This window comes from Chinchilla lanigera, unplaced genomic scaffold (genome assembly GCF_000276665.1).
Source record: "Chinchilla lanigera isolate Chin_1 unplaced genomic scaffold, ChiLan1.0 scaffold00002, whole genome shotgun sequence".
NCBI lineage: Eukaryota > Metazoa > Chordata > Mammalia > Rodentia > Chinchillidae > Chinchilla > Chinchilla lanigera.
The window spans coordinates 23,665,043-23,689,729 of NW_004955403.1; the positions used below are offsets into that span (position 1 = coordinate 23,665,043).

The 24,687-nt window shown below is 36.8% G+C and overlaps 2 protein-coding genes across 7 annotated transcripts in view; one reads left to right on the forward strand and one right to left on the reverse strand.

The window, feature by feature from the left end:
* The window catches only part of Lrp2bp (LRP2 binding protein), a 20,049-nt gene extending 7,049 nt beyond the window's left edge, over window positions 1–13,000 (forward strand). For 3 of the 4 annotated variants that reach the window (XM_005373468.2, XM_005373467.2, XM_005373466.2), the window contains exons 5-10: window positions 3,724–3,866; window positions 3,945–4,050; window positions 5,138–5,361; window positions 7,095–7,269; window positions 10,034–10,146; window positions 12,793–13,000. In XM_005373468.2, coding sequence (XP_005373525.1) covers window positions 3,724–3,866; window positions 3,945–4,050; window positions 5,138–5,361; window positions 7,095–7,269; window positions 10,034–10,099 — 714 coding nt within the window. In that variant the 3' untranslated portion in view covers window positions 10,100–10,146; window positions 12,793–13,000. Of the gene's footprint in view, window positions 1–3,723; window positions 3,867–3,944; window positions 4,051–5,137; window positions 5,362–7,094; window positions 7,270–10,033; window positions 10,147–12,012; window positions 12,096–12,792 lie in introns of all 4 variants that reach the window. The other variant, XR_001233531.1, reaches the window with a different exon arrangement.
* Window positions 13,001–13,258: 258 nt separating this feature from the next.
* Window positions 13,259–24,687, reverse strand: part of Snx25 (sorting nexin 25) — a 108,956-nt gene continuing 97,527 nt past the window's right edge. For all 3 annotated transcript variants that reach the window (XM_013512965.1, XM_005373470.2, XM_013512963.1), the window contains 6 exons: window positions 23,985–24,149; window positions 21,843–21,960; window positions 18,438–18,504; window positions 15,034–15,215; window positions 14,355–14,455; window positions 13,259–13,856 (listed from right to left, as the gene is read on the reverse strand). In XM_013512965.1, coding sequence (XP_013368419.1) covers window positions 13,776–13,856; window positions 14,355–14,455; window positions 15,034–15,215; window positions 18,438–18,504; window positions 21,843–21,960; window positions 23,985–24,149 — 714 coding nt within the window. In that variant the 3' untranslated portion in view covers window positions 13,259–13,775. The remainder of the gene's footprint in view (window positions 13,857–14,354; window positions 14,456–15,033; window positions 15,216–18,437; window positions 18,505–21,842; window positions 21,961–23,984; window positions 24,150–24,687) is intronic.

Here is a 24,687-nt window from a genome sequence, read left to right on the forward strand (position 1 = left end):
AGTTTCTTCCAATTTTACAATATCTATTGTACATTTTATGTCTTATTTACTCTTTCAGCTTCTCACACTAGGGAGACTATACAATGTTTACACATGTGCATCTGGTGTATTTCACTTATCAGTATGGTCTCAAGTTGTATCCATTAACCTATAAAAGTTTCCAGTTGATCCTTCTTTATGGCTGGTTATTTACGGCTGAGTAGTACTCCACTGTATAAAAAGACCACATCTTTTTTATCCATTCCTCGGTTGATGGGCATTTGTATTGTTTCCAAGATGTAGCTATTACAAATTCTGCTGCTATAAACATGGGTGCACATATAGCGCTGTAGTATTATGTTTTTAATTCTTCTGGGAAGATACCCAGCAGTGGAATAGCTGGGTCAAATGGGACCTCCAGTCCTGGAGGAATCCCTAGCCATTTCAATGTGTTGACTGATATAATTGTAGAAAAGTATTAATAGCCACCAGTTACTAATCAATTGTGCTGGCTACCAGTAGGCAGCTAGCCACCTCAAAGTCATATATGAGACTAGGTTAAAATAGCAATCTCAATATGAATTAAGCATTCTTCTGACCATGTTCTTTAAAACAGGGGCCACCTAATGTCTCTGACCACTATATCATATGACATGTACTAAATCATTAATCAGAGGTTGAGAATATAGTTTCGTAGAAAGTGATTGCTTAGCATGGTCTTGGTTTGCATTCCCAGCTTTAAAAATAAAGAAATAATTAAAGTCAGAAATACAAATTGATAGAAACTTTTATTATTTTCAAATAGTAAAGGAGCTTTTAGAGAATAGTATCAAAAGTTATTCTAGAACACATTTTAAATAAGATGAATAGTTGAAGGCTACAAGATTAGGTTTATTAATTCACTCATTAATGTAAATATCTTGCAAAAAATTTGTCTCAAATGATTCATACTCTCCAGATGTTTTGGTATATTAAATAATATTGCTTGCAAATTCAGTTAAGACTGAAAGTGTTGTAATTATTTTATCCAGTTGACTTTCTTGATCTGCTACATTTTAAGAGTATATTGTGTTTAGACCAATGTTATTATAAAACCCAATGTGCCTTTTAAAAAATATTTTTAAATGTCTCAAAACTTTTTCAGATACTCTATGACCATGCTACTTGTTTCTTTGTTATTTATTAGTATATCTATGATGAGAGATTAGTTGGTTGACTGTTAAAATGAATTGGGAATTAGGTAAGTAAAGGAAGACTAAGAAATTATGCAGGAGGTACATATTTCTTCTGGAAGTTAATGCCATAACATGTTCTTTTCCTAGACACAGTTCCAATGAAATTTCCAAGTTTCTCTCTAGAGTGAAAATCATATTAAAGTATTGGTTTTATACTTACTTGTGCAAACTCAGTGATCTCCTGGTTACATTTAAATAGTATCAAGACTACAGATAGTTTCTCTTAGTTCATTGAAAAGAAAGTTTTTGTGCTAATACTGTTTGGACAAGATACCATACCTATATCTTGTACTCTGAATAACTACTGGGAAGACAACAGTATGCAATGTATCAGCTGTTGTAACTGTCCTACTAATCTGTTTTGAAACTCAGTTTCTCTGTTACGTTTATCTTTTTTCTCTTTAAGATTAAAAAAATATAGTATCAAGACTAAACCACCATACGTTGTAGAATTATTTAGCATAAAATTTAGAAATAAGTGCTTACAAAATTATAATACTGGTAAAATAACATTCACAGCTATGTCCTTTTAAATATCCACAATTCGACCATAAAGAATTTACAAAAAGCCAAAGGAATCCACCATTTAAATTTATCAAGCAACTAATAAGTGCCCCCCTCAAAAAAATATTTGGAACCAAAGAAAAGTATTTGCTACACAAAAATAAAGTAATAAAGAAATTCTTAAATTTCAAGGCCTGACAAGGAAAAAGTACAATAGGAATGTTACAGGAGTAGTGGCACATAAACTGTATCTCAAAAAGTTATGAAAACATTTCATTAGTCAAACATGAAAGGACTGAAGGACAAATCACAGTGCAACACCAATTGAAGTTGTGGAAACAAATCTTTAAAAATGTTACTTCCCAAGAAGTAAAAGATTGACTTTATTAGAAGGGATTGTAGTATACTGCTTATGCAGAAGAAGATCATCTTTGTATGGGATCCTGAAATATTAAGGGGTGAAATTTTCTGATAGTTACATATTTATTGGTAGCTTAACAGGTTAGATAAAAATGTAGATGAAGCAAATACAGCAAAATACTACTGCTGAGAATCAATATAGTAGTTGCAAAAATATTTATGTATTCTTTCCACTTTCCTATATGCTGGAAAATATAAAATGTAAAAATTTTAAAAATTTATAATCAATGTGCCCACCAAACAAATGTAATTTTCTTGGTTAAAGGTAAATTTCTCTGTTAAAAGGGAGTACATATGTCCTTTACTTATAACAAGTGATACAGCAGAAAGTGTAAATGGCTCATTAAAGGTATTTAAAAGAAGTGCACATAAACACATGTTGAAATTTCCTGGGAAAATAGTGGTAGCTTAAGCTGTGGTTAGTATGGATTCTAATCTGAAGGCTTCAGCTCTGAGATTAGCTTCCCTCATGTCTGTCCAACATTCCATCTGACTTCAGTGTCCCTGAGGACTTAGAGCTCCTTTACATACCCAGTGCACTTCCAGTATCTCTAGCCTTCACTCCATCTCAGCTGTTAGTGCGTGGCCATCGCCTAAACTATTACTACCTGACCTATTCCACATAAAAAATTTAAAACTCCCGTGCCATATGGCCACATCCTTAGTCTTCTAGGTCTCTTTGTTTCCTCACTGCAGTAACAAACAAGGGCTTTGGCCTTTTAGTCTACTCCTTTGCTCTCCATTTTCTCCTTGTCTGGCATCCTCTTCAGCCAAGTTGAGCATATGAACCAGTATGTCACCGATAAGCTACTAGTCTTTTTCCATTCTGTCTTCCCCATGTCACATCCTTCAGAGGCACATGCACTGTTCCAGAATGATTGGCCATTCATTCTTCTAACAAATCTTTCTTGAGGACTTGATGTGAGCCTAGAACTTTTCTAAGCACTAGAGACTGCAGTGCAGCGACAAAGCTATTGTTAGAGGAAAGATAATGAATTAGATGGCATCAGATAAGAACAGGAGCTGTGAAGAATATGAAATGGGATGATATAAGAAAGTGGCTAAAAAGGCCACGTTAGACTGGAAAGGTCTCTTGCTGCCGATTGAGAAGGTTACTTTGAGGATATGATGAACTACGAACGGAGCAGCAAGAAGGAGCTTGGGTAAGTCAAAGATAATCATGTAAGCAGAACAGATAGCTAGTTCTAAGGCCTGAGGAATAGAAAGGATAGTATAGTGGGAGTACAGTCAAGGAGTGAGACAGGCAGACCTCAACTGTATTTGGGAAACAATGACCTCGAGTTTGGACTGTATTCTCAGTGCAATTCTGGAAGCTATAAAATGAACATCTTCCTACCTCGGAGCTCCTCCTAGAGATGCCTGGTCAGCAAATGTACTTTTATTAATTTTTCCCTCCTTATGTTTACTTAGAGGAATCCAGAACAATCATAGCCCTTAAGTATAGATTCATGATGTGATATTATGTATTCATGTCAGAAGATAAATATGGTACATTATTAGAACAAAGACATTCAATTTGGATAGAACTTAAGGTGTTTTTGTTTGTTCTTTTCCTTTGTGGAAGGAAAAAGGAGTGGACTATATGAAGAGAATTCTTGATTCTCCCTGCCCCAAAGCAAGACATTTAAAATTTGCTGCTGCCTTTAACCTTGGAAGAGCTTATTACGAAGGAAAAGGTGTTAAACGGTCAGAAGAGGAAGCTGAAAGGTAACCTTACCTGAAAACAAAATTTTGTTCTATTGAAATGCTGAAACAAAGAATACGTTGCCCTGCTTTCTCTTTTAGATTGTGGCTTTTTGCTGCAGACAATGGCAACCCCAAAGCTAGTGTGAAGGCTCAGAGTATCTTAGGACTGTATTATTCAACAAAAGAACCCAAAGAGTTAGAAAAGGTAACACTGCTCTTTTTCTTTTCAGTGCTCAGAATATCTAAATTAATATTTCACTATTTTTTTAGAAGACAGTGGTGGGGAGTAAATATAGACTTTTGAGTATCTTTTATATTTCCATAAAAGTGTAAAGTTTGTAGTTTAGCTCATTAAACACCTTTTACTTATCAATAAATACTACCTTCCCTACCTCTCCCAAAAGACACCAGAGATAATGAGAATATTTTGCATACAGTAAAAGATTATACATACAAGGGATTATACAGAATGCAGAAACAAAAGGGATAGTCCTGAAGTTAAGCCCCAATTCTTTTTAAGTATGAATAATTAATATTACCTTTGATTTTAGGAGTATATGATACTAATGAGTGAAACATACCAAGAATTATTTAAAAGTCAAATCTATTTAAGATTTTCACTGAAATATAATCTAGTGATTGGAACATTTTTCAAAACTACAGCAAGAAGGAATTGTGAGAGGAGTTAATGGCAAATTATAAAAGGCAGATGATAATTAAGATGATTCCCAATAACTGAAATTGGAAGTAATTTGTAAAACGTGTTCAGACTTACCACAGCTGAACGTTGTTACTGCGCTTAACCTACCTACACCTCTCATCCTGGCGTCTCTGATCTTGGCAGCCGCCGTCTGGGGTCCCCCAGAGCCCGCATTTCTTCTTCCTCAGTATCAGCAGCTCTTCTTCCCCCTGCTGCACCTTCTCACCCTTACTTTGGAGAGTTAGAGAAGCCCGAAACTTAGGAAAGCTGGTCCTCCTCTCCCCAACTCTCTTACCTGTGACCTCACCAGCAAGTGGGTAGACACGGGACCCACCTGGGCACTCTCACTTATGTATGCAGTGCAGTGTGAGATACATTTGGGGCTGGAACTATTTCCTGGCAATTCCTGTTATGTCATTTTTTTTTTTTTCCGGTACCGGAAATCAAACTCACGACCTTGCGCTTCCCAGGCAGGCACTGTGCGCTGAGCTAAATCCCCAGCCCTATCTTATAATGAGAGCTTTTTCTTTCCAATATTCCTTTGTAATTTCATTTGTGAATAATAAAATGATGCAGTTCTGCTCTTTGTTAGGCATTTTATTGGCATTCAGAAGCATGTGGCAATGGGAATCTGGAGTCCCAGGGTGCGCTTGGCCTCATGTACTTTTATGGACAAGGCATCCGCCAGGATACTGAAGCTGCCCTGCAGTGCCTAAGGGAAGCTGCAGAGCGCGGGAACATCTACGCACAAGGGAATCTCGTGGAGTATTACTACAAGATGAAGTTCTTTACAAAGTGTGTTACGTTTTCCAAAAGGTGACTTCCTAGTCCATTTTGTATTGCTATAACCGAACACCACAGATTAGGTCATGAATAGAAACTTGTGTCTCACAGTTCTGTAGACTGGGAAGTCCAGGTTCAGTTGGCTGGCGAGGGCTGCATCCCTGCAAGGGGAGGAACACTGTGTCCTCACAAGTCAGAGTGCTAAGGGAAAGGAGCTGAAATCAGGGGTGAGGGTTTAGTCTCACCCACTGAGGAGCAGCCCTATGACCCAATCACATCTCCAAGGACCCACCTCTTAATTCTGTCACACCAGCAACACCTGAATTTTGCCGGGGACACAAGCTACATCAGTAAGATTTAAATAAGCTGGATGAAAGTATTTACAACTACTAGGTATTCTGTGCCAGATCTGTCTGATGAAACTTTCTGGAGATGTTGAGAATGGTGGCCACTGAACACTAACTGTGAGTCTAATGTAACTTAGAACTAAACTTTGGAACTTGAACGGCCACATATGACTACTAACTACCACACTGGATGGTACAACCCTATGCTGTTAACCTTTATAATTTCAGTGCTATTAGCTGAAGCAAGTTTCCTTTTTAAAGCCAGGTGTGGTGGCACACACCTGTAATCCCAGCACTTGGGAGGCTGTGGTAGGAGGATTACCACGAGTTTGAGGTCTGCCTGCAGTACTTAGGAAGTTCAAGGCCAGCCCAAACTACATAGTGAGATCCCCATCCCCTCACAAAAAAGTTTCCTTTTAAAAACATCAATTACTTTTTTCCAAGAAAATATTTTATAGGATTATAAAAAACATATATAAAACATTTAACATACACTGACATATCAGAAACATCTATTCAGCCTCAGTTTCTGCCTATATCATATCTATCTATATATATATATTCTATACTACACAATGGAAATATAGTTTGATGGCTATAAAATAAAAAGATTGACACTTATCTTCTTTTAAAATATATGCAAACTTTTCTGAGTCCACAGGCTCCACATACTTTGTTGTTATTTGTCCTCACACTAGGCAAGTCACACTGGTCCCTTCTCCTGGCATGGGGAGGGCAGCACCTGAGAGGATGAAGGCAAGGAGGAGCTGTTCCCCCGCCTCAGCAGGCCGCGTCAAGGGGGATTTCAGCATTCCCAACCAAGTGCCGATCCTGGTTAAAACTAAGACTTAAATAGTTCTTTAAAATCTTTGGGACTGCGCACTGTTTTCCACATGCCTACTCTCCCTAACGTGGTCAACACAGAGTTAGCAAATCTCATTTCACGTAATTCTCCATGTTTGTGTCTAGGTTAGAAAAGATAGCTTTTTTTTATTGCTTATTTTTAAAGAAGATAGATGTGCTAGTTTTTCATGTTTTCTAATTCTATGTTGACTATAAAGTTAATGTTTCAATATTTGATCCAAAGAAATATAAATTCTACTTTCCTCATTCAGTTTAAGTCCACAAAATGATGATAAAATACTAATATTACAAGAAAAATACCATTTGTTGTGTGTTGTGTAATGGTTATTAAGCCTGATAGGTAGGATCATAGGGAAGCTGTCAAGTAACCTCTTCATCTTCCTCTAGTATTAGCAGATTTTGTTCCCTGAACCCTTCACACACAATATAAAACTTGGTTTTCAAAGGGATAAAGACATAGCACTTTGAGCAGAAGGATAATTTCTAAACACATCATTTTGTAAAAATGTAAACCCCAACTGATGTCTTCTATTTCACAATTTGATGTTCTATCAGGATGGCTGACTATGATGAGGTTCATGATATCCCCATGATAGCCCAGGTCACGGACTGTCTTCCAGAGTTCGTCAACAGAGGCATAGCCATGGCGTCCTTCTACTATGCACGGTGTCTTCAGCTTGGCCTGGGCATCACAAAAGACGAAGCAACAGCTAAACACTATTATTCTAAAGTAAGCTTTAGAGTAAAGTAGAAATTCATCCAAACAGAAATTGCTAGGCTTTCACTCGGAAGCTTGAACTTCATGGATTATTGTTTTTTCTTAATTACTGAGCAGATAACCTGTCTACAAAGAGGCTGTTGGGGATGCAGATTGTTTGCAGACAATTCTGATAACTTATTAGCGTAATTACATTCAGATGACAAAAAGTCCTATTTTGATGGAAATTAGTCTTCAAATCTATAGCCATCTATAACCTAAGGCCTAGCACCAAGACCTTCAAGCCAAAAGTTCCTGTCTTTCACGTAGAAAAAAAAAATGTGTACCTGTATCTTCATTCTAGTATCTTAATGAAATATAATTTTTTAAAAGTTTAATGTATTATACTTTGGAGGAATATACATGATTTCAAGTAATTGTTACCTTTTCTTTTTTTTCTTGTGAGACAGGGTCTCACTATGCAGTTCAGGCTGGCCTTGAACTCACTTTGAAGCCCAGGCTGGTATCAGAATTGCAAGATCCTCCTGCCTCAGCCTCCTGAGTGCTGGGATCACAGGCATGTGCCACCATGCCCAGCACATTTTCATGCCCATGTGGTAACTTTATTTAGATCCCAAACAGATTTCTCATCTAAAAGAAAGCAACTCTACACTGGTCACTGTGGCACACACCTGTAATCCCAGCACTCTGGGAGGCTAAGGCAAGAGGATTGCAATTTCAAGCCCAGCCTGGGCACCTTACTGACACCCTGTTTTAAAGTAAAAAATACTGGAGTGTGGGGGCACACTCCTGTAATGCCAGCACTTGGGAGGCTGAGGTAGGAGGATCACTACAAGTTCAAGACCAGGCTGGACTACTAGGGACTACCTATCTCAAAATCAATCAATCAATCAATCAATCAAAGTAAAAAATTTTGAAAAGGGATGTAGCTCAATGCAAAGATCTTGGGTTCATTTCCCACTACAGCAAAACAAAACAAGAACACCACCAATAAGAAAAATTTAAAAGGCCAGTGCATGGCGTTGGAGGAGCATTATGAATAGTAATTATAAGAAAGAAAACCCAAAAAACTATACATGAGTCGAGTCCACATTAGAAATATATGGTAATAAAATGTATAAAGCAATTCTTATAGCACACAAATTGTTCAGCTTGAGCCAGGGGAACAAAGCAAGGAATAATTATTTCTGAGGATTGTGCCTGGATCTGGTATTACAGCAGTGAGTCCTAAACTGGCCTGTGTACTAAAACCACCTGGGAATTCCACAGCCTAGGCTTGATTTTAGAAGAATGAAATCACAGACCCTAAGAGTGGGACGCAAGCATGCATATGTGCTGAAGCTCCCCAGGGGACCCTAAAGTGCACGCAAATTTAGGTACTGTGTTTGAAATTAAAACTTCCCAAGTACCAAAATCATTACATAAATACAGGAACACAGTACAAAACCAAATACAATGACCTTTGGGATATTCACTGCCACACTGTTCTGTTGATAGGAAAAATGAGCGAAGTCATCTCTGTTAACTTTAAAAATATTCTAAATACTTTCTAAATTATACCAATCTCTACAGTCAATTTTAATACTACTCTTAGAATTCTAAATACTAGCACACAAAACTCTGGGTATAAAATATCCTGAAAGGTTGTTATATGTCTTGAAAAAGCAACAAAACAGATCGCAGTGTTGGAACTATTTTCCATATAATAGGAGGCAATAGTACCATTATTGTCCTAATAAGATGACTCTAGAATATAGCCTCTAATTTGGCAACTGCATATTATGGAATACTGATAAAATGGAGAAAAACGAGGCAATAAATGAGTGAAGGGTCTGGAATAATCATGTCATGTGAGGCATAAGAAGAAAAATAGAGAATGCTTCATTTAGAACAAGAGAAAAAAAGGGAGGTCCCGACAGTGACAGACTGATAGTTACAGAACAAATAGTGTCCTATAGAACAGGAACTGGGGGTGAGGGAGCACAGTTAGGGATAACAATGGTGGGTTATGGGAAAAGGGAGGACAACAGCATGGTCATCCACAGACCTAAGGTCATGAGATCCATGCCTGGTCTCAGCCCTGCTACTGCAGGCTGGGTGACTTTGCCAGCTACTATACTTAGGGTTTCTACATATTATATGTTTTCCTAGAACCTCTCAATGATTCTAAAGTGCATGGAGGGGAGCCTTAGTTTAAAATAAGGAAGAATGTTCCAATAAAACTTTGGGAAACAAAAATTTTCTACGTTAGTAACTTCCGGCCACTAGAAGCAACCAAGCAAATGCTGTACCTAGTGACCAACTGTCCTGGGTACCAAAGAGAAATTTCTGCAAAAGGTGAGTTTGAAGAAGATACAACTCATATTCCTGACTTCCAAGAAGTTATGCATCTTATTACTACTGTAGGCAGAACAAAACTATATATTCTAAATTAAATTATAGATGCTATTCATGTATGAGATGAACAACAAGTAAGGCCAAATATTAATGCTTTCCATTTTACCTAAATAATTCATAACATATAATGGTACCATTAGTGTTTAAATACCCTTTCTCTTGGTTCAGATAAAATTTCACCTCTTTTAAATAATAATGTATGATCTATTTTGCATAGGTTAAATTTGAAATTTCCTTATTTCTTGTAGGAAATCAGAAAAGTATCTTAAGAAATTTTCCTGAAATTCACTGTACTGTACTAGTCTTAAAAACAGATAAAAGGAAAAAGACCTAGACAATTAGAATGTATCTAAATAACTAACTCTCTTTGATTTTTAAGGCTTGCAAATTGAATCCTGCACTGGCAAATGAACTTCACTCTTTGGTTATTCATCAGAAAATTTAGATCACATTGCATTTCAACAAAGATCATGAATCCTAACACTATATAATGTGAGTATTTTTATAGCATCTGACTTTTACTGTCTGTTCCAAGTTACATTAACCTGGGTATTTAATAGATGATATGTTACTGTCATTTGTGTACTGTAAATTTTACAATCTGAAACCTAGTCACAGGATCAGATTGCTAAAGAGTCCTCAGAGATCCCCTTCCTGGCCTATTCAGCGCCTAGACTCGATTAAATTTGAAACCATTCAAAATGCGAGTATCATTTTCATTTCTTAAACATAAGATTTAGCACTTCTAGTTTATTAAGGCTCAAGGTGTAAAAGCTATAACCTTTAGTCTTGTGAATTTTTTGTTTTGTTTTGATGAGATAGGGCCTCACTGTGTAGTTCAGGCTGGCCTTGAACTTGCAGTGATCCTCCTGCCTCAGCCTCCCAAGTGCTGGGATTACAGGCATGAACCACCATACCCAGCTAGTTTTGTGAATTTTGAATAACACACTGTTAGTTCTAAATTTTTCCTTCAGTCATTTAAACATTTGAAGAGGAAATAGGAGATAAGATCTTTTGCAAATGGGAAAGGGGGTCCAAGAAATGGAAGGGCGGGAGAAGGGGACATAAAAAGAAGTAAGATGTGTTACGTACCCACACCAACTCTCCGTGATGAATACAATCATACTATACTCAAAACATGTACTAAGAAAAATGAAAGGTCAGACATGTTGGTGCGCACCTGTAACCAAAGCTCCTGAGACTTAGATTTCAGCCTGTATGCTTTCTTTAGCCTTGACACTGAAGAGTCATCAGAATTCAATGTTTGAGAACTAGGTATGGTGGTTTATGCCTGTAATCCCAGCATTTGGGAGGCTAAAGCAGGAGGATCGCTGTGAGTGCAAAGCCAGCCTGAACCACACAGTGAAACCCTATCTCAAAAAGACCAAAACAAAAACAAATAAAAATTTTAAAACAAATAAATTTTTTTTTTAAAAAATTCACAAAATTAAACACAGGTCAAAGAAATTTAAAGAATCAGAAGTGTCAAATAACATTTTTGATAAAATGTAGCAGTTCTACTTTTCAAGTTGTTAAAGCTGAAAGATTCTAATATTCACTATAAACTTTTTAAAAAAGTGGATTTAAGAAAATACTTCAAGCTGGGCAGTTGGGTGTTAGGTGTAACGAGTGCACATTTATGAAGCAAATGAAGGTGATGTCTTAAAACCTAAGTGTCCTTTTTTTGGTAAACATATTAAGCTGATACAGCTTTTGTTCATAAATCGCGATATCCTTTTTTGTGTGTGGATTTAAACAGGGTCTTTTCTTAGTAGTAGGAAAATAGAGTAGTACCTGTATTTAATTTTGTGAATTTTTTAAAACCAGTTACACATGGGTGACTGGATCCAGGAGGCAAGACAAGCACCAAGAATGAGTACCAAACAAACAGTTTTGGCTGAGAAGGGCAGGAAGTCATGAGGCAATTCAATCCACACTGACACACTCTAGCTTGTGTGTAGAGTACTAAACCAGTGAATACTGGCACAAAATGTTTTTGTCAAAAGGTCTTGAGTACTAAATTCAACAAGTTTCAAAGTAGTCAAGTACCAAGGTATGACAGTAATATGCAGGTGACTCACTAGAGCTGCTCTACAGCAGAAGATTACTTGCTCTGTTTTATGTTCTGGCTTGCTTGTATCACTAGACCTTCATAACTTGATCTCAGGGCCAGCGATGTAGCTCAGTGGGAGAGCGCTTGCCTAGCATGGAGGAGACCCTGGATTCAGTCCTCAGTAGAGTAAAAACAATAAAGAATCAATAAAATACAGTTCTCAGAAATCCTAATCAGGAATTTAATATGTGGTAATATGGTATGCCTATGATCCCAACACAGAATTTAAAATTTATTTACTGCAGTTATACTGTAAAGCTGATAATCTGGCACCTGTACACTTCTACCATCTGCAGACAGCAGTGTAAACCTTGATCTGTGAGTGGAGGTAATCTGTTTTTTTTTTTTTTCTTCTTTGGTTTTTCTCCGGTACCGGGAACCGAACTCACGACTTGCGCTTGCCAGGCAGGTGCTTTTGCCGCTGAGCTAAATCCCCAGCCCCAGTGGAGGTAATCTTTAATTCAAGTGAGTTGAAGCTTCCAGATTGTTAGTCTTTAAAAAAATTTCAAACTTCTGTAAGATTTAATATGGCTGTTACCTCAAGAAAAAGTGAAAATTTATTATAAAGAAATATTGAGAAGCCAGAATACTTTTGTCATTTGCAGTATAAACTTAACAACTGCAGTTCAAATAATAGCATAGAATTATGCTGAGAGAGACATTTTCCCTAACTGTGTTATGATGAGTTCTTTGGGCTTGGCAACTCAAAAGACCTTCACAAGGTCTTTTCAGTAGCCCTTTAAAGGATAATTCTAATGCATATAAATAACCAGCTTTGGTTTAAGTGTCAAATAACTAGTTATAGTCAAAGAGCTGTAATTTAGAAGAATCTCAAAGACAAAATTTGGCATACTAAGTTTTAATCATTTACCTTTCACAACTTGTTTCTTACCAAGAACCTGGCAGGTATGAGCTATCAATAAAATAATCTCCTTTATATTTTAATATATTTAGTATTTTTCTTTTATGGAATCAAACTGAATTTTCACCTTTTAACTTTTTTTTTTTTTCCCCACTATTTCTAGGGACCAGAATGGGGAAGGTATTTTATCACTGCATTAACAGATGAGAAAGCCCAGAAAACTGACTGAATGCCTTGTTCATAGCCCCACTATCAATAACAACAACAAGAATTCTGTACACTGGACCTCTCCTAATGCCCCTTGTACGCTATATGACTTGATGCTCCCTGAAGTCTTTAAGCTCCCTGAAATAATTTTCCTCTTCTTTCTGTTTCCTTGTGTCATTCTTTCAAGGTTTAGCTCATATCTAATGCCTCCAAGCACTAATTTGGCTCTTTTCGCGCACTAAAATAGTAATATATTTCAGGTGTTTATTTTGTGTCTGGTGAAAGGCAGCAAACTTTTTACTTCCTTATAGAATTACTTAAGTGGACAGTGTTTTTCTGCCAAAGAAAAAGACACATAGCTATTTGAATGGCCCAAGTGTTGGTTTTTTTTAAGCATCTTAAACATCACAGGACCACTGTGATTCATTTTTATATTTTATTGCTTCAAATGCTTCAAACTATGGGAAATCTTTGGTAAAAATAAAGAGAATAAAATTTTCACAATAACTTTACACAAAGCATTGCACAACAATGTTCTTCAATACACAAGAAATAATATAGGAATGTTCCGAGTCATCAGGGAAGAAATTACTGTACAAGATTCATAGTTCTTCATTTTAAAACAAAACTGTTTTCATAAATATTTAAAATATTTTCTAGGTTCTTAGCACATATTAACATTTTTTTTTCTATCAGTATGTTGAACTTTAAAGTATTTATATTATTTAAATAAAAATCAATGAACAGAAGTTCTTTCCCTGTTGCCTATGATAGCATCAAATCACCCTCCCCTCAATTCTGCTTATTTGACATAAAACTAGAGGGATATAACTAAAATAAAAATCAGTACGGTTCTCAGTCAAGCCCTCTGTGGAAAAGAGGAAAATGTTTCATGTCTATTATGACACAGACATTTCTCTGGTGGTTTATTTGTGCAGCTCAAAGGTGACCAGCTTTCAGTTGATCTAAATGAGTTCTCAGCTCAGGACACAGCTCAATTAGCAGCAGTTCCATCAGCACCTGCACCAAGACAGAAGTAAAGGAAAAAAAAACAGAAAGCTGTGGTTTCCCCCCAATCCAAGAGTGTGAAAATAAGTATGTCTAAAAGAAAAGTCTAATTTTAGTTCTGAGATTATTCTCACTAAAGTAACTACGGGAATATTATATAAGCCATTTATCATAGTCTATTAACCACATTAAACCATACTATAATCAGAAAGATGGGAAAAGTTTGCTCTGTCACAAACATCAAACAATTGTGCAGAAATGTTGCATGAGAAGTCAAGAAAGGCAACTGGCATCCAGGAATGAGACTGCTACATTCATGAGTGGGTGTATGTATGCATACATTTTTTCTTTTTAACCAAATGGACAAAATGAAGCAGTGAAAACAGGTTCAGAGTTTTAAGTAATGAGTGATTATGAATATAAAGCATTAACATTTCCTGCAATATGTGAAAAGCAATAGAAAATCCAAGAAAGAGTTCATCCTTTGGGAGGAGGCTTTAATTTACTCACATATAACAGATGCTTATTGGCTCTTGTTTCTTGCAGTGCCTTGAATATTTTTATTATACCATGGCGGGCATTTTGCTGTCCAAGAAGGCTCTGAAGTGTATCTGAAAAAATACGTTTTTCATTTTTGTCTTGCTGGGTATCAAATCCAAGAACTTGCACACACTAGGCAAGTGCTTTACTACTGAGACACAGCCTCAGCCCTGAAATTTTAAGTTTTTATTCTATGTTGACACTGACAAAATACATAATCAGTGAGAGGGTCATTACATGACACATACACAGAAAATAAAGGCACTGAGCAGAGGCATAAGGAACATAAATGGCCATGAATGGACAAATGTTTAAAAAGAGAAATGTTTTTCAGAATTTCCCAATATGAGACATTTATAGAAACTATATTCTCAATATATTGCTACTGCTGGTTTTAACAATTAATGTTTTTACCATATTACTAACATTTTACAACATACTTTAGGCTATCTCTAAAGCACAAAATATATTTGCTGTAAAATACTTTCCTAGTTAAAAGTTCTTACTAAGATTCTGTGTAACATTTTAGCAAGTGATAAGAAATGGCTTAAAAGAAAAGTGTGACTTTTAAAAAATTAAAGTTTTTGATAAATATAAATGAAAAACATTTTAATACCCTATTTATCTCGGTAAAACCCTGGGGCCTCACCTGGAATGTTTTCAAGTAGTTTTTGCTGCGCTCTCTGTTTTGTTTCTTGACTTTGAGCTTTGCTTCTGATTCTAGTTGGTGGTGCCAATTTCCCATTTGGCCAGAAAGCATCTCGGAAAACATTAATGTAGTACACTAGCATTTGTTCACTGAAAATCCAATTCACTGTGTCCCGGATTTGTCTTTTAAGAGAAAAGAAATTTCCTGGATGAGGTTTTTAAGCTTTTATATTTTATTCTCAAAAGGTATTCATAAAGGGATAGGCTAAGATACAGCCTGATCTACATGTCTGATAAACAAAGTAGGAAATGGAGTTTTAAACTCTGGCTATTAAAGTTCTTTTTTATTTTGGTGACACTAGATAACCATTTTTCTTGGAGGTCACATTTTCATTGGCACCAATGTCTCTGAATTTATATTTGCCCTGTGGTACTTTCCAATCTGTATGGACAAGATTTGAAGCTTGCAACTACATTAACTATATACAGTACTTAGTACACTAATTTCTCCATGAAGCATGTTAAAAGTGATCTGGAAAATGTCCTAGAGCCCCTGAACTCCCAAAGGAGAAATGAACTTGTTCACCATCTGTTGCTTAGGGTTGTTAAGGCAGATGATGCTGGGTACAATACTCTGACCCAGAAGAAATATTCCACATGCCCAGAGGCAAGGAGAAAGATATCCAGCCTATTTCACATTGCTATGGGAATGAAAACTGGCAAGTGTACATTTATGCACAAATGCTTTTTATCTGGTTACCCAGGTCTTTCACAAAACCCTATTCTGATAGTTGAATTTTAACCAGTTATAAGGTGTTCTGCTGTCAGAGACAAAAGTTCACAGAACCCAGAAGAATGTGACTTTGGGAGGAGGAAGTCTCTTAAAAAGGGGGAAAAAATTATCTTAGACTATTAGTGTCAGAAAGACATGAAATTTCAAACTTGGTTCATGAATAGTCATAAATCAAAAAGCTCTTTAAGAATCTTCTCAATCATATTTTTAAAGAGATGATATAAAAGTTCCAGAAATAGAATCTACAGTAAGTTGTTTAAAACATACTAATAATCAGACACTCCTGAATGTCTACACTCTTATATGTAAGGTACATCCCCTACGAATTTTTTTTGGGGGGGGTTTTTTTTTCCGGTACCGGAAATCGAACTCACGACCTCACGCTTGCCGGGCAGGCGCTGTGCCACTGAGTTAAATCCCCAGCCCAAGAAAATTTTTGTATTGCTTAGAACTGTGAAATTCAAATCTGGACCGAATAACCTAATCTTATTAACTTAGTTGAACATCTGCTTTCATAGAGAACCTGCCTACTTTTTTCTTTTAGAAAAATATCTATCATGATCATGCCAACAAGATGTTTTCCTTCTGTAATCTTGCTTTGGGCTAATCACTGGCATTCCATGAAGAAATAAAGAAATATTACCTTATAATCTGAAGTTAGATGATTCTTACCAAAGGTCATCACCTCAGTGTTTGCTACCAATTTAGCTCTATTAGTCAAAACCTGTAGGACATTTTTGAAGTAATTGCAGTAAATGAGACTGCACTTGCTATACAAAGCCTACAATGTATTGCTACTTAATTTTATGATGAATTGTCATCTGCTAAAGGCAAAAATAGCAAGTACCAGGTGCTTCATAATTTTCCACCTGATAAAAAGCCTACTGAAATGAACAGCCTGGAAATTTTCTACAAGATGTCTCCTTCTGTCCCCATAAAAACAACTGCCAAATGTATCCACCACTTGCAAACCACAGCTGCTTATTTTGTAATTAAGAGTCAGTATCATAAAAAGGAACAAGAAAAGTCTCAGCACATTTGCTGAAACTGGAAAATAAATTAGCAAGTCTTAAGTACTGAGAAAAATGAGGCCATTTTGGAAATCTCATGGCTTGTCAGTACTATTAAAACTAAGGTTTGCTTTATACTGAAACTAGTTTTTTAAAAAAACATTTTTTTCTGAAAACAAAAAGCCAGAAGCCCACGATACTAAGTCAAGTGAAAAGTCTCAGCAGAACTAAAACTTTTTAAAAAAAAATTAGATATAAAAGAGATAAAATTTTTGTTTACAAACAAAAAATTTTCTTTATGTTTCCTATAAAAATTCGTAAGCTTTCTATTATAAAACTATCATATCATATTGACCTTTACAAATACTTAACACTAAGTATATCTTTCTCTTGGAAAAGTCTGATAATTTCATCTTAAAACTTATTTTTTAAAAAGGTGATTTCTTATTTCTAGAAGGTGTCTTGTTTCTATCGTGCAGGAAGTCATAATACTTATCTCCTGAAGAATTTCAAAAACAGGGTTAGTATTTAAGAGACACTGACAACAGCAGTTCCCAGTTCCAAGCACAGATACAGCATGAGACACGGCTGAGTGAGCAACAACGGGCCAAGAGGCCAAGAGGCCAGGTGGGTTTGCTGACCAAGTGAGTCACGTGATTTCTTTGGTTCTCTTTCCTCCCTGAAAAACTGAGAAGCTAGTCTACTCTCTGAAACCTCTTTCAGGACTGAAACTATCTAAATAACTTTGATTTACCTTCTATTTACTGCATTTTATAGTTAAAGTTCCAATTATTTCTTAGAAACTAATATTAATTGACTATGAGTTTTCAATAACAGACAAGGTGTTTCATAAATGAACAGCCTAAATGTGAATCACTTTTTATGAGGAATAAAAGATATACTGCATAATGTTGTATATATGGGTAATACATGGTTTAGAATCTACAAATAGCTTGTATAAATGCTGTATGACAGATTCTCATATATACTAAGATATTAACTAACACAAAGGATGAACATTTTAATGCTGCCTCAAATTTTAGAAGTTCATTTATGCTTTGTACTTTACTTCCCTCCAAGTAAATACAGTAAATCCCCAACTTATGAACATTAAAGCTGGAAACTTTAACATGTATAGTGTATAAGCACCACAAGTGTACTGTGTAAGACTCACTTTGTCAGATTATGAACAAATCTGACTTATGAACGTTTTCCTGGAATGGAATTCATTTGTAAGTTGGGGACTTACTATACTTGCCATGTGAAGCTCATCCCACTTTCATCCTCAGAGTACAAACCTTAGTCCAATTCCCATTATGTAGCACAAAAACACTATACCAAATACTCTCAACTAGTCATCGTGCTCAAAAGAGAACTTTACAGAACACAACCTTCTGACCCTTGTCAGCCGGAATGCTGGAAGAAGCTCAAGCTTCTCATCTAACACACCACAGATTTCTGTAGGAGAAATTTAGAAGTCTGCTTCCTTATAAAATCATAGCAGAAAAAAAAGACAAAGATATGAAAGTTAAATTATTGGCTACTGTACCATAGGGTACTGTACTGTAGGGCAGATTCAAATATTAATTTCATACAACTCACTTGTTGATGGTTCTTCCAAAAGTGACCTGAACAAGAGCAATTAATGTTCTTCTCACCCACTTAAACACTGAAATATAAATTAAGGAAAAAATTATATCAGAATGTAATAATTATGACTTTTTCATACTGTACAAAACATAAAATTTTATTACTTAATTCAGTCTGAGTCCCAACATCAATTAGAGGCTAATGATTTCTGCAGAATTTGGGTCTAGGTTAGCTAATGTCAAGAAAACTATTCTGACTAAGCTTTCATTTTTTACTAAGCAACTGATGAGACGAAACCAAAGAGGTTTTTTTGTGGCTTTCAATGCCTAGAAGAATGGCTAAGCTTGCAAATGGCAGTAATATTTTACTTGCCATATTCCCAGGCTAGCAACAACGTGCCTGTTTTCCACTAGCTGATAGTGTAATTCTTACTTTAGATTTCTGCCTGGCTTGCTAAACCTAGTTTCCTAAAACATGGCTCTGAAGGAGAAGCATCTGAAGTCAGATAGTGACAAATATTGTGAAATATGAATGAAGTGAAGGTTCTAACTGCTTTCATTTGAATACTAGTTTGGGCAACACCCTGTACTTCTTTATATTTTATGTGCTTGGGGGAAGAAAGGTGAACTGTGAAGAGCCAGGATGCTGAGTTGGATTGAATTCTACAATCTGCTAAGCCACTACCTAGAGTAGCCAGGCATAAACCTTTCTCCGAACCTTGGCTTTTTCATTGGGAAAATGACAGAATTCATGTGTGCCTTTTTATTTATTTTTCCTCTGAGGATGTTTTTGTGTGTGAAAGGTCCTACAGATCTAAACTTTAATATTATTTGAGACACATTTTATAGGCATAGACTTTGAACATAAACCAGGGAAGAGAAAAATGCTGTGACAAATTAAATATAAACAAAATTTTTCATTTATATTTTCATGTCCAGTCCCTGAAATGTTTGGCTACTGCCACATGAGGAAATAAAAAATTCATATAAGAAATTCAGTTGGATATGAAAGAGCCAAGAGCTCAGGTCTCCTGCACCCAGCAAGAAAACCTACAAGAAGCACATTCACAACTGTTTTCCCATGAAGGCACACACCTAAGGAAAGATCAACAATCAACAGAGACCCAGTACTAGACTAAAACATTCTAAAGTCATTTGTAATTTTTTTAAATAAATATAAAGGTCCAGTTAAAGTAGTATTAGTCCTTCAGCTAAAAGTCAAGTCTTGGATTCAGAATCATGCCTCAATATTGCCTTAAACTTTTTTTTTGTTTTGTTTTGTTTGTTTTTTTGTTTTTCTTCTGGTACCAGGAATCGAACTCACGACCTTGCACTTGCTAGGCAGGCACTCTGCCGCTGAGCTAAACCCCCAGCCTTAAACTTTTTTTTTGTTTTGTTTTGTTGTGTTTTCTTCTGGTACCAGGAATCGAACTCACGACCTTGCACTTGCTAGGCAGGCACTCTGCCGCTGAGCTAAACCCCCAGCCTTAAACTTTTTGATGGAAATTGTTGGAATGCTGCCAAGTAGGTAGATTTGCTCATTTCAAACTGGCATTCATGTGGGGATGAGTGTGTCTGTCGGTGAGGACAACTTCACTCTGTTTTCCTAGGGCAGAAAAGAGGCAACTCATACCCAGAGAGTCTAAGGACAAGTGCAACTCTAGCGCAAATGCCTAACCCAGCTGGGTGGTTATAAAAAAGGCTGCATTACTGGTTCCTTCTTATATACAGACCTAGAGCAGGAACCCAAACTGATTTTGCTATAGATTCTCTCCCATCGCTGATAGCCCCTTACTCCAGCCCAACCCACACCACAACAAAACACAGCCAAGACTCCTTCCAAAGCCTCATTTTTCAAAGTCACAGAAGCAGCTGCAGCAGTACGAGGATTGTTCTGACGGCAAACATACCACATCTCATTATAAAGGATTTTCTATTTATTCCCCTCTGAAATGTCACTAGCAAAACCAAATGTTTCTGAGCAGTACTTGAAGGAGGTCATGCATACTGCAAAGACAGTATTTTCCACTGGGTGTGGTGGCACATGCCTATAATCTGAGCATTAGGGAAGCCAGAAGGATCAATAATAATACTAGTTCAAGGCCAGTCTGGGCTATAGTGAGTTCAAGGGCAGACTGGAATACCTTGTAAGACCATCTCTCACAAAAATAAAGAAGTAGCATTTTGAGCCCTCTGTGGCTGATTGGCTCTGACACATCTACTACATCCCAATTATCTTTATATCTATCAAAGCAAATATACCAACAAAAATTAAAAAATGGGTGTCCTTGTTCTTCTTACCAACGTACAAAGCTACGAGGATTCATGACTCCACTGGCCAGATTTCACTGAGGAACAGCCACTCTTCAGGTGGAATACTGTTTTTTTTTTTCTATCTCTACTTAGGTAAGTTAAGCATCAATGTATACCTTAAATGTCTAAACTATAGACAGGCTACAGATTTTCTATCTGAAAGAATTTTTAGTATCTCAATGACATATATTTTAAATATATATTTGAAATTTAACTATCCCCAGCTTAAAATGTATCTTAGCTCTAGCTTTTGTTATTGAAAGCATGCTAAAAATGAACTTCCTTTTATATATATATATATATATATATATATATATATATATATATATATATCTGCCCTTTTACTCTACACTTACAGAAAGTAGAACACATATATTTTGAAAGGGACATTAGAGGACAGGTACTTGTGTAGCTCTTAGAGAAAGTAGTATTTGGCTCCCCATTTTACTATTGTTTCTTCTACGTCCATCTCCTTTAGGAGATACTAAGACAGGGTTCTCGGCCACCCACTGTCACTGTGCGAAGCAATCGCTGCTGTGGAGACTGTCCTGCACACTGCGGGATGTACAGCAGCATCCCTGTCTCTACCCACTAGCTGCCAGCAGTATTCTCGCCTGCAAGTTCTAACAACCAAAATGTCTCTGGATACCACCAAATCTTCCCTCCTCTCCTCCACTGATAACCACTGCCCTAAAGGTGGTGGAAAAATACAGCTGAGACTTTCCTGAATTCCTAGCCACAGTACTAAATTGGCATCAAAATCATACCTTGAACAATAGGGTTTTCCCCCTGCTATGCAAAGTAATTTTTGTATAACTGGCCATAGGGAATGAAGCTATGCTGAGTCCCATGAAAAGAAATTCAAAGTATTCTATCTTTCTGTACTCTGAAGAATACACTGTACAGAGATGTGTATGAAGATGCTATGTATCTCAAGGCTGTGTTATCAGAACCTAACACTGTATATGGCTGGCCCTTAAAATAACTCTTAAATGAACCAATATGTGAATATAAATACATATCTGATGCACTTCAGGCATACAGAGACATTGTATAAGTCCCACTTAACCAGTGAATACTACTAAATAATAACAAAGAGGCTTACTTCCTCGAAGTTCAAAAATCTCCCCAATCAACATGAAACATGGTTCAGCCAAGGCATCTTTCCTCCCATCCACATCATCGCCATAATCTGACAGGTCACTGTCCTCTTCTGGCTCTTCCTGGGGATAATAAAGTCACAGGAAGCAGATCACTTACCCAAGAAAATTGCAGACATGTTTTCCTTCTTCAAATGTAAATTCCAAATGATTTGCTCATAGTTTAGCTTTACCCTTTCACTCCTATGCAGAAATCTACCCACTTTCAACAGAGAGAACAAAATGCACTAAATATCAGCGAAAAGCTTAATTTTAAAGCCTTATTCAAGGTTTAAAATAAGCTAGTTTTAAAAACCTCCATTCCTGTATCAATTAAAAAAATGGAATAAAATAGTTTTCTTAAAACTGTAAAATATCTTTTGTCTGGCAAGTGCGAGGTCCTGAGTTCGACCAAAAAAGAAAAATTTTTTTTTGAGTTTTAATAGTAAAGCTTTTAACTTAAATGATTTAAAATTTGCTGCTTTAAAAAATGCACATTGTAGTTTAATTATTTTTAAAGTGCTACTATGAAGCTCGAGCTTTTTACTTTATATGTCAACTGGTCTTATTTCCTGATCTACAAGTCTGCAAGTTTCAGTTCAAAATTTCTTGTATGTCAGGCAGCAGCAGGTTAGCAATGTACACCCAGACTTCTGGCAGTTGATAGTAACCAAGGGAGAACAATGCAGATACAGACAGCTGTTTTTACAAGGTGAGATGTGGTGCTATCAGTGAGGTTCAAACATCAGGTGGAAGGACAACCGAGGAAGTTCATTTTAATGTCTGCATTGAAGATGATGCTGGAGTTGTGTGAGCAAGCAGTAGGCTAATGACAGGACTTGGGGTACCATCATGTGAGTACAGGAAAAGACTGGAGAGAATTCTGAGATAAGAGTTCCTGAAAAATTCACACCTTCACAAAAATCCAACAATATCAAATGCTTCAAAGAGGGTGAAGAAGATGAGGTCTAAGAGGAAGCTACTGACACTTTTACAAAGTAATCTCAAAGAGTGACTGAGCTGTATGTGAATCCCATGAGGCAGGACAACTGTGGCAAGTTCAAGGCCAGCATGGGCTAGCTGGTGAGTTCAAGGCCAGCCTGGACTAAATAGCTAGACCGTTATAGTTTGCATCTAGATGTCCCCCCAAAGGCTCATGTGGTCATAGGTGGCTGGACTAGGGTATGTGAATGTGGATTAAGGGTGTGATGCTGGAATTAAGGGGGTGGATAATGGAAGCCCCACCCTGGGTATGGGTGGCATCAATCAACAGGCTTACAGCCTGGATGGAATATAAAGGAAGAGTGGGAAAGCAGTCCTGCTGCTGATTCTGCTGCTGCTGTTGCTTGCAACCTTGCCTGCCTTGCCATACCATGGACTGTTTCTTCTCTGTGATGCCCCTCTGTCACACCACTTTGCTTTAGAGTCAGCCGACTATGGACTGAAAACTCTACAAAGTGTGGGCTAAATAAATCTTTCTTCCTTTAACTCTGGGTGTCAGGTATTTAGTTGTAGTAATAGAAAAGGAAGCAAGAAACAAAAACAAAGAGGGTATCCAGAAAAGGAAGCAAGAAACAAAAACAAAGAGGGTATCTAGTCTCTTTCTATTCATATCTTTACTCATACATATTGCTGCCAGGTTCATCTTGCTTCAAAATATTCTATGGCTCTCCATGTCCTGAGAGTAAAGTTTAAACTCCTGAGCATGAATCTCTACTTCATCTTCACTTAGAACACTATGGAAACCTTCTGGTTTGGTCCAATGACTGACAGACGATCACCCAAACACAGCCTCCTCTCCTGAGCCTTCAATATTGGTCCAGCACCTTTATAACACTGTCCTCACTCTGCTTCCAACCCCAGGGACTGACTCCTGCAGAACTTCCCATTCACACTTCATTTACTCACCGCATTATTAATACTGTATCTGAATTCTTCCAAATGACTTACAGGGGAGAACAAGCAGGTGCCTCCAAATATGACAGCACTAACTGCTGTTCTAGTAGTAACACAAATACTTACAACAAATACCTGTTACTTCACACAGCCTTCAGAAAGATCCCTGTTTACGTATGTTACAAAAGTGGTACGGCCTTTGGATCACTTACCTCCTGATGGGAGAAGAAGTCACGAGGAAGTTTTTCCAAAAATGAGGATAATGAAAAAGTGTTTTTTTTCCCCTGCACATCAATAGCCTTGAGGTAGTCAGGAGAAGGGCTCAAAAAGGCATAAAGTGCTTCACTCTGACAGAGTCTTTCATCTGAAAGTAGATTCTATAGAAAAGAGAGGATTAATTACTCCTACACAGGAAACTATCTGAGCTGCTGGGACCTACTACATGCAGGGCAAACAAAATAAAACTGGGCGTGTGTCTTGGATTTACTTTCACCATAACAAAGCCCCCTTTTTCTCCTTCGTGAAATAAACTATATAAAATCCATGCTGAAAGATACCAATGGCTAACAGTCCTCTCCAAGGTCACTGGTAGTGTCCTCTCTAATGCTGTGCTTATGGGAAATACTGAACTCACTCCGCTTTGTACTGCTTGATCAACAAAAAATTCTTACTTTCAATATAACTCACAGATCTAAAACAACTTTTATTTATCTGTACCTGAGCAACTTAAATTTTTGCAAATTACACATGGATACCACTAAACACTATTTTATAGCTATGTTTACACTTTGTACATACATTGCAAAGGACTGAGTTATCACTGACCCTGCCTGGCAGTTAACAGTTTCATTTCACTGTGTCCCACAACCTTCCAAATAGAATTTGTTTACATAACTATGTAACTATTTTTATAAG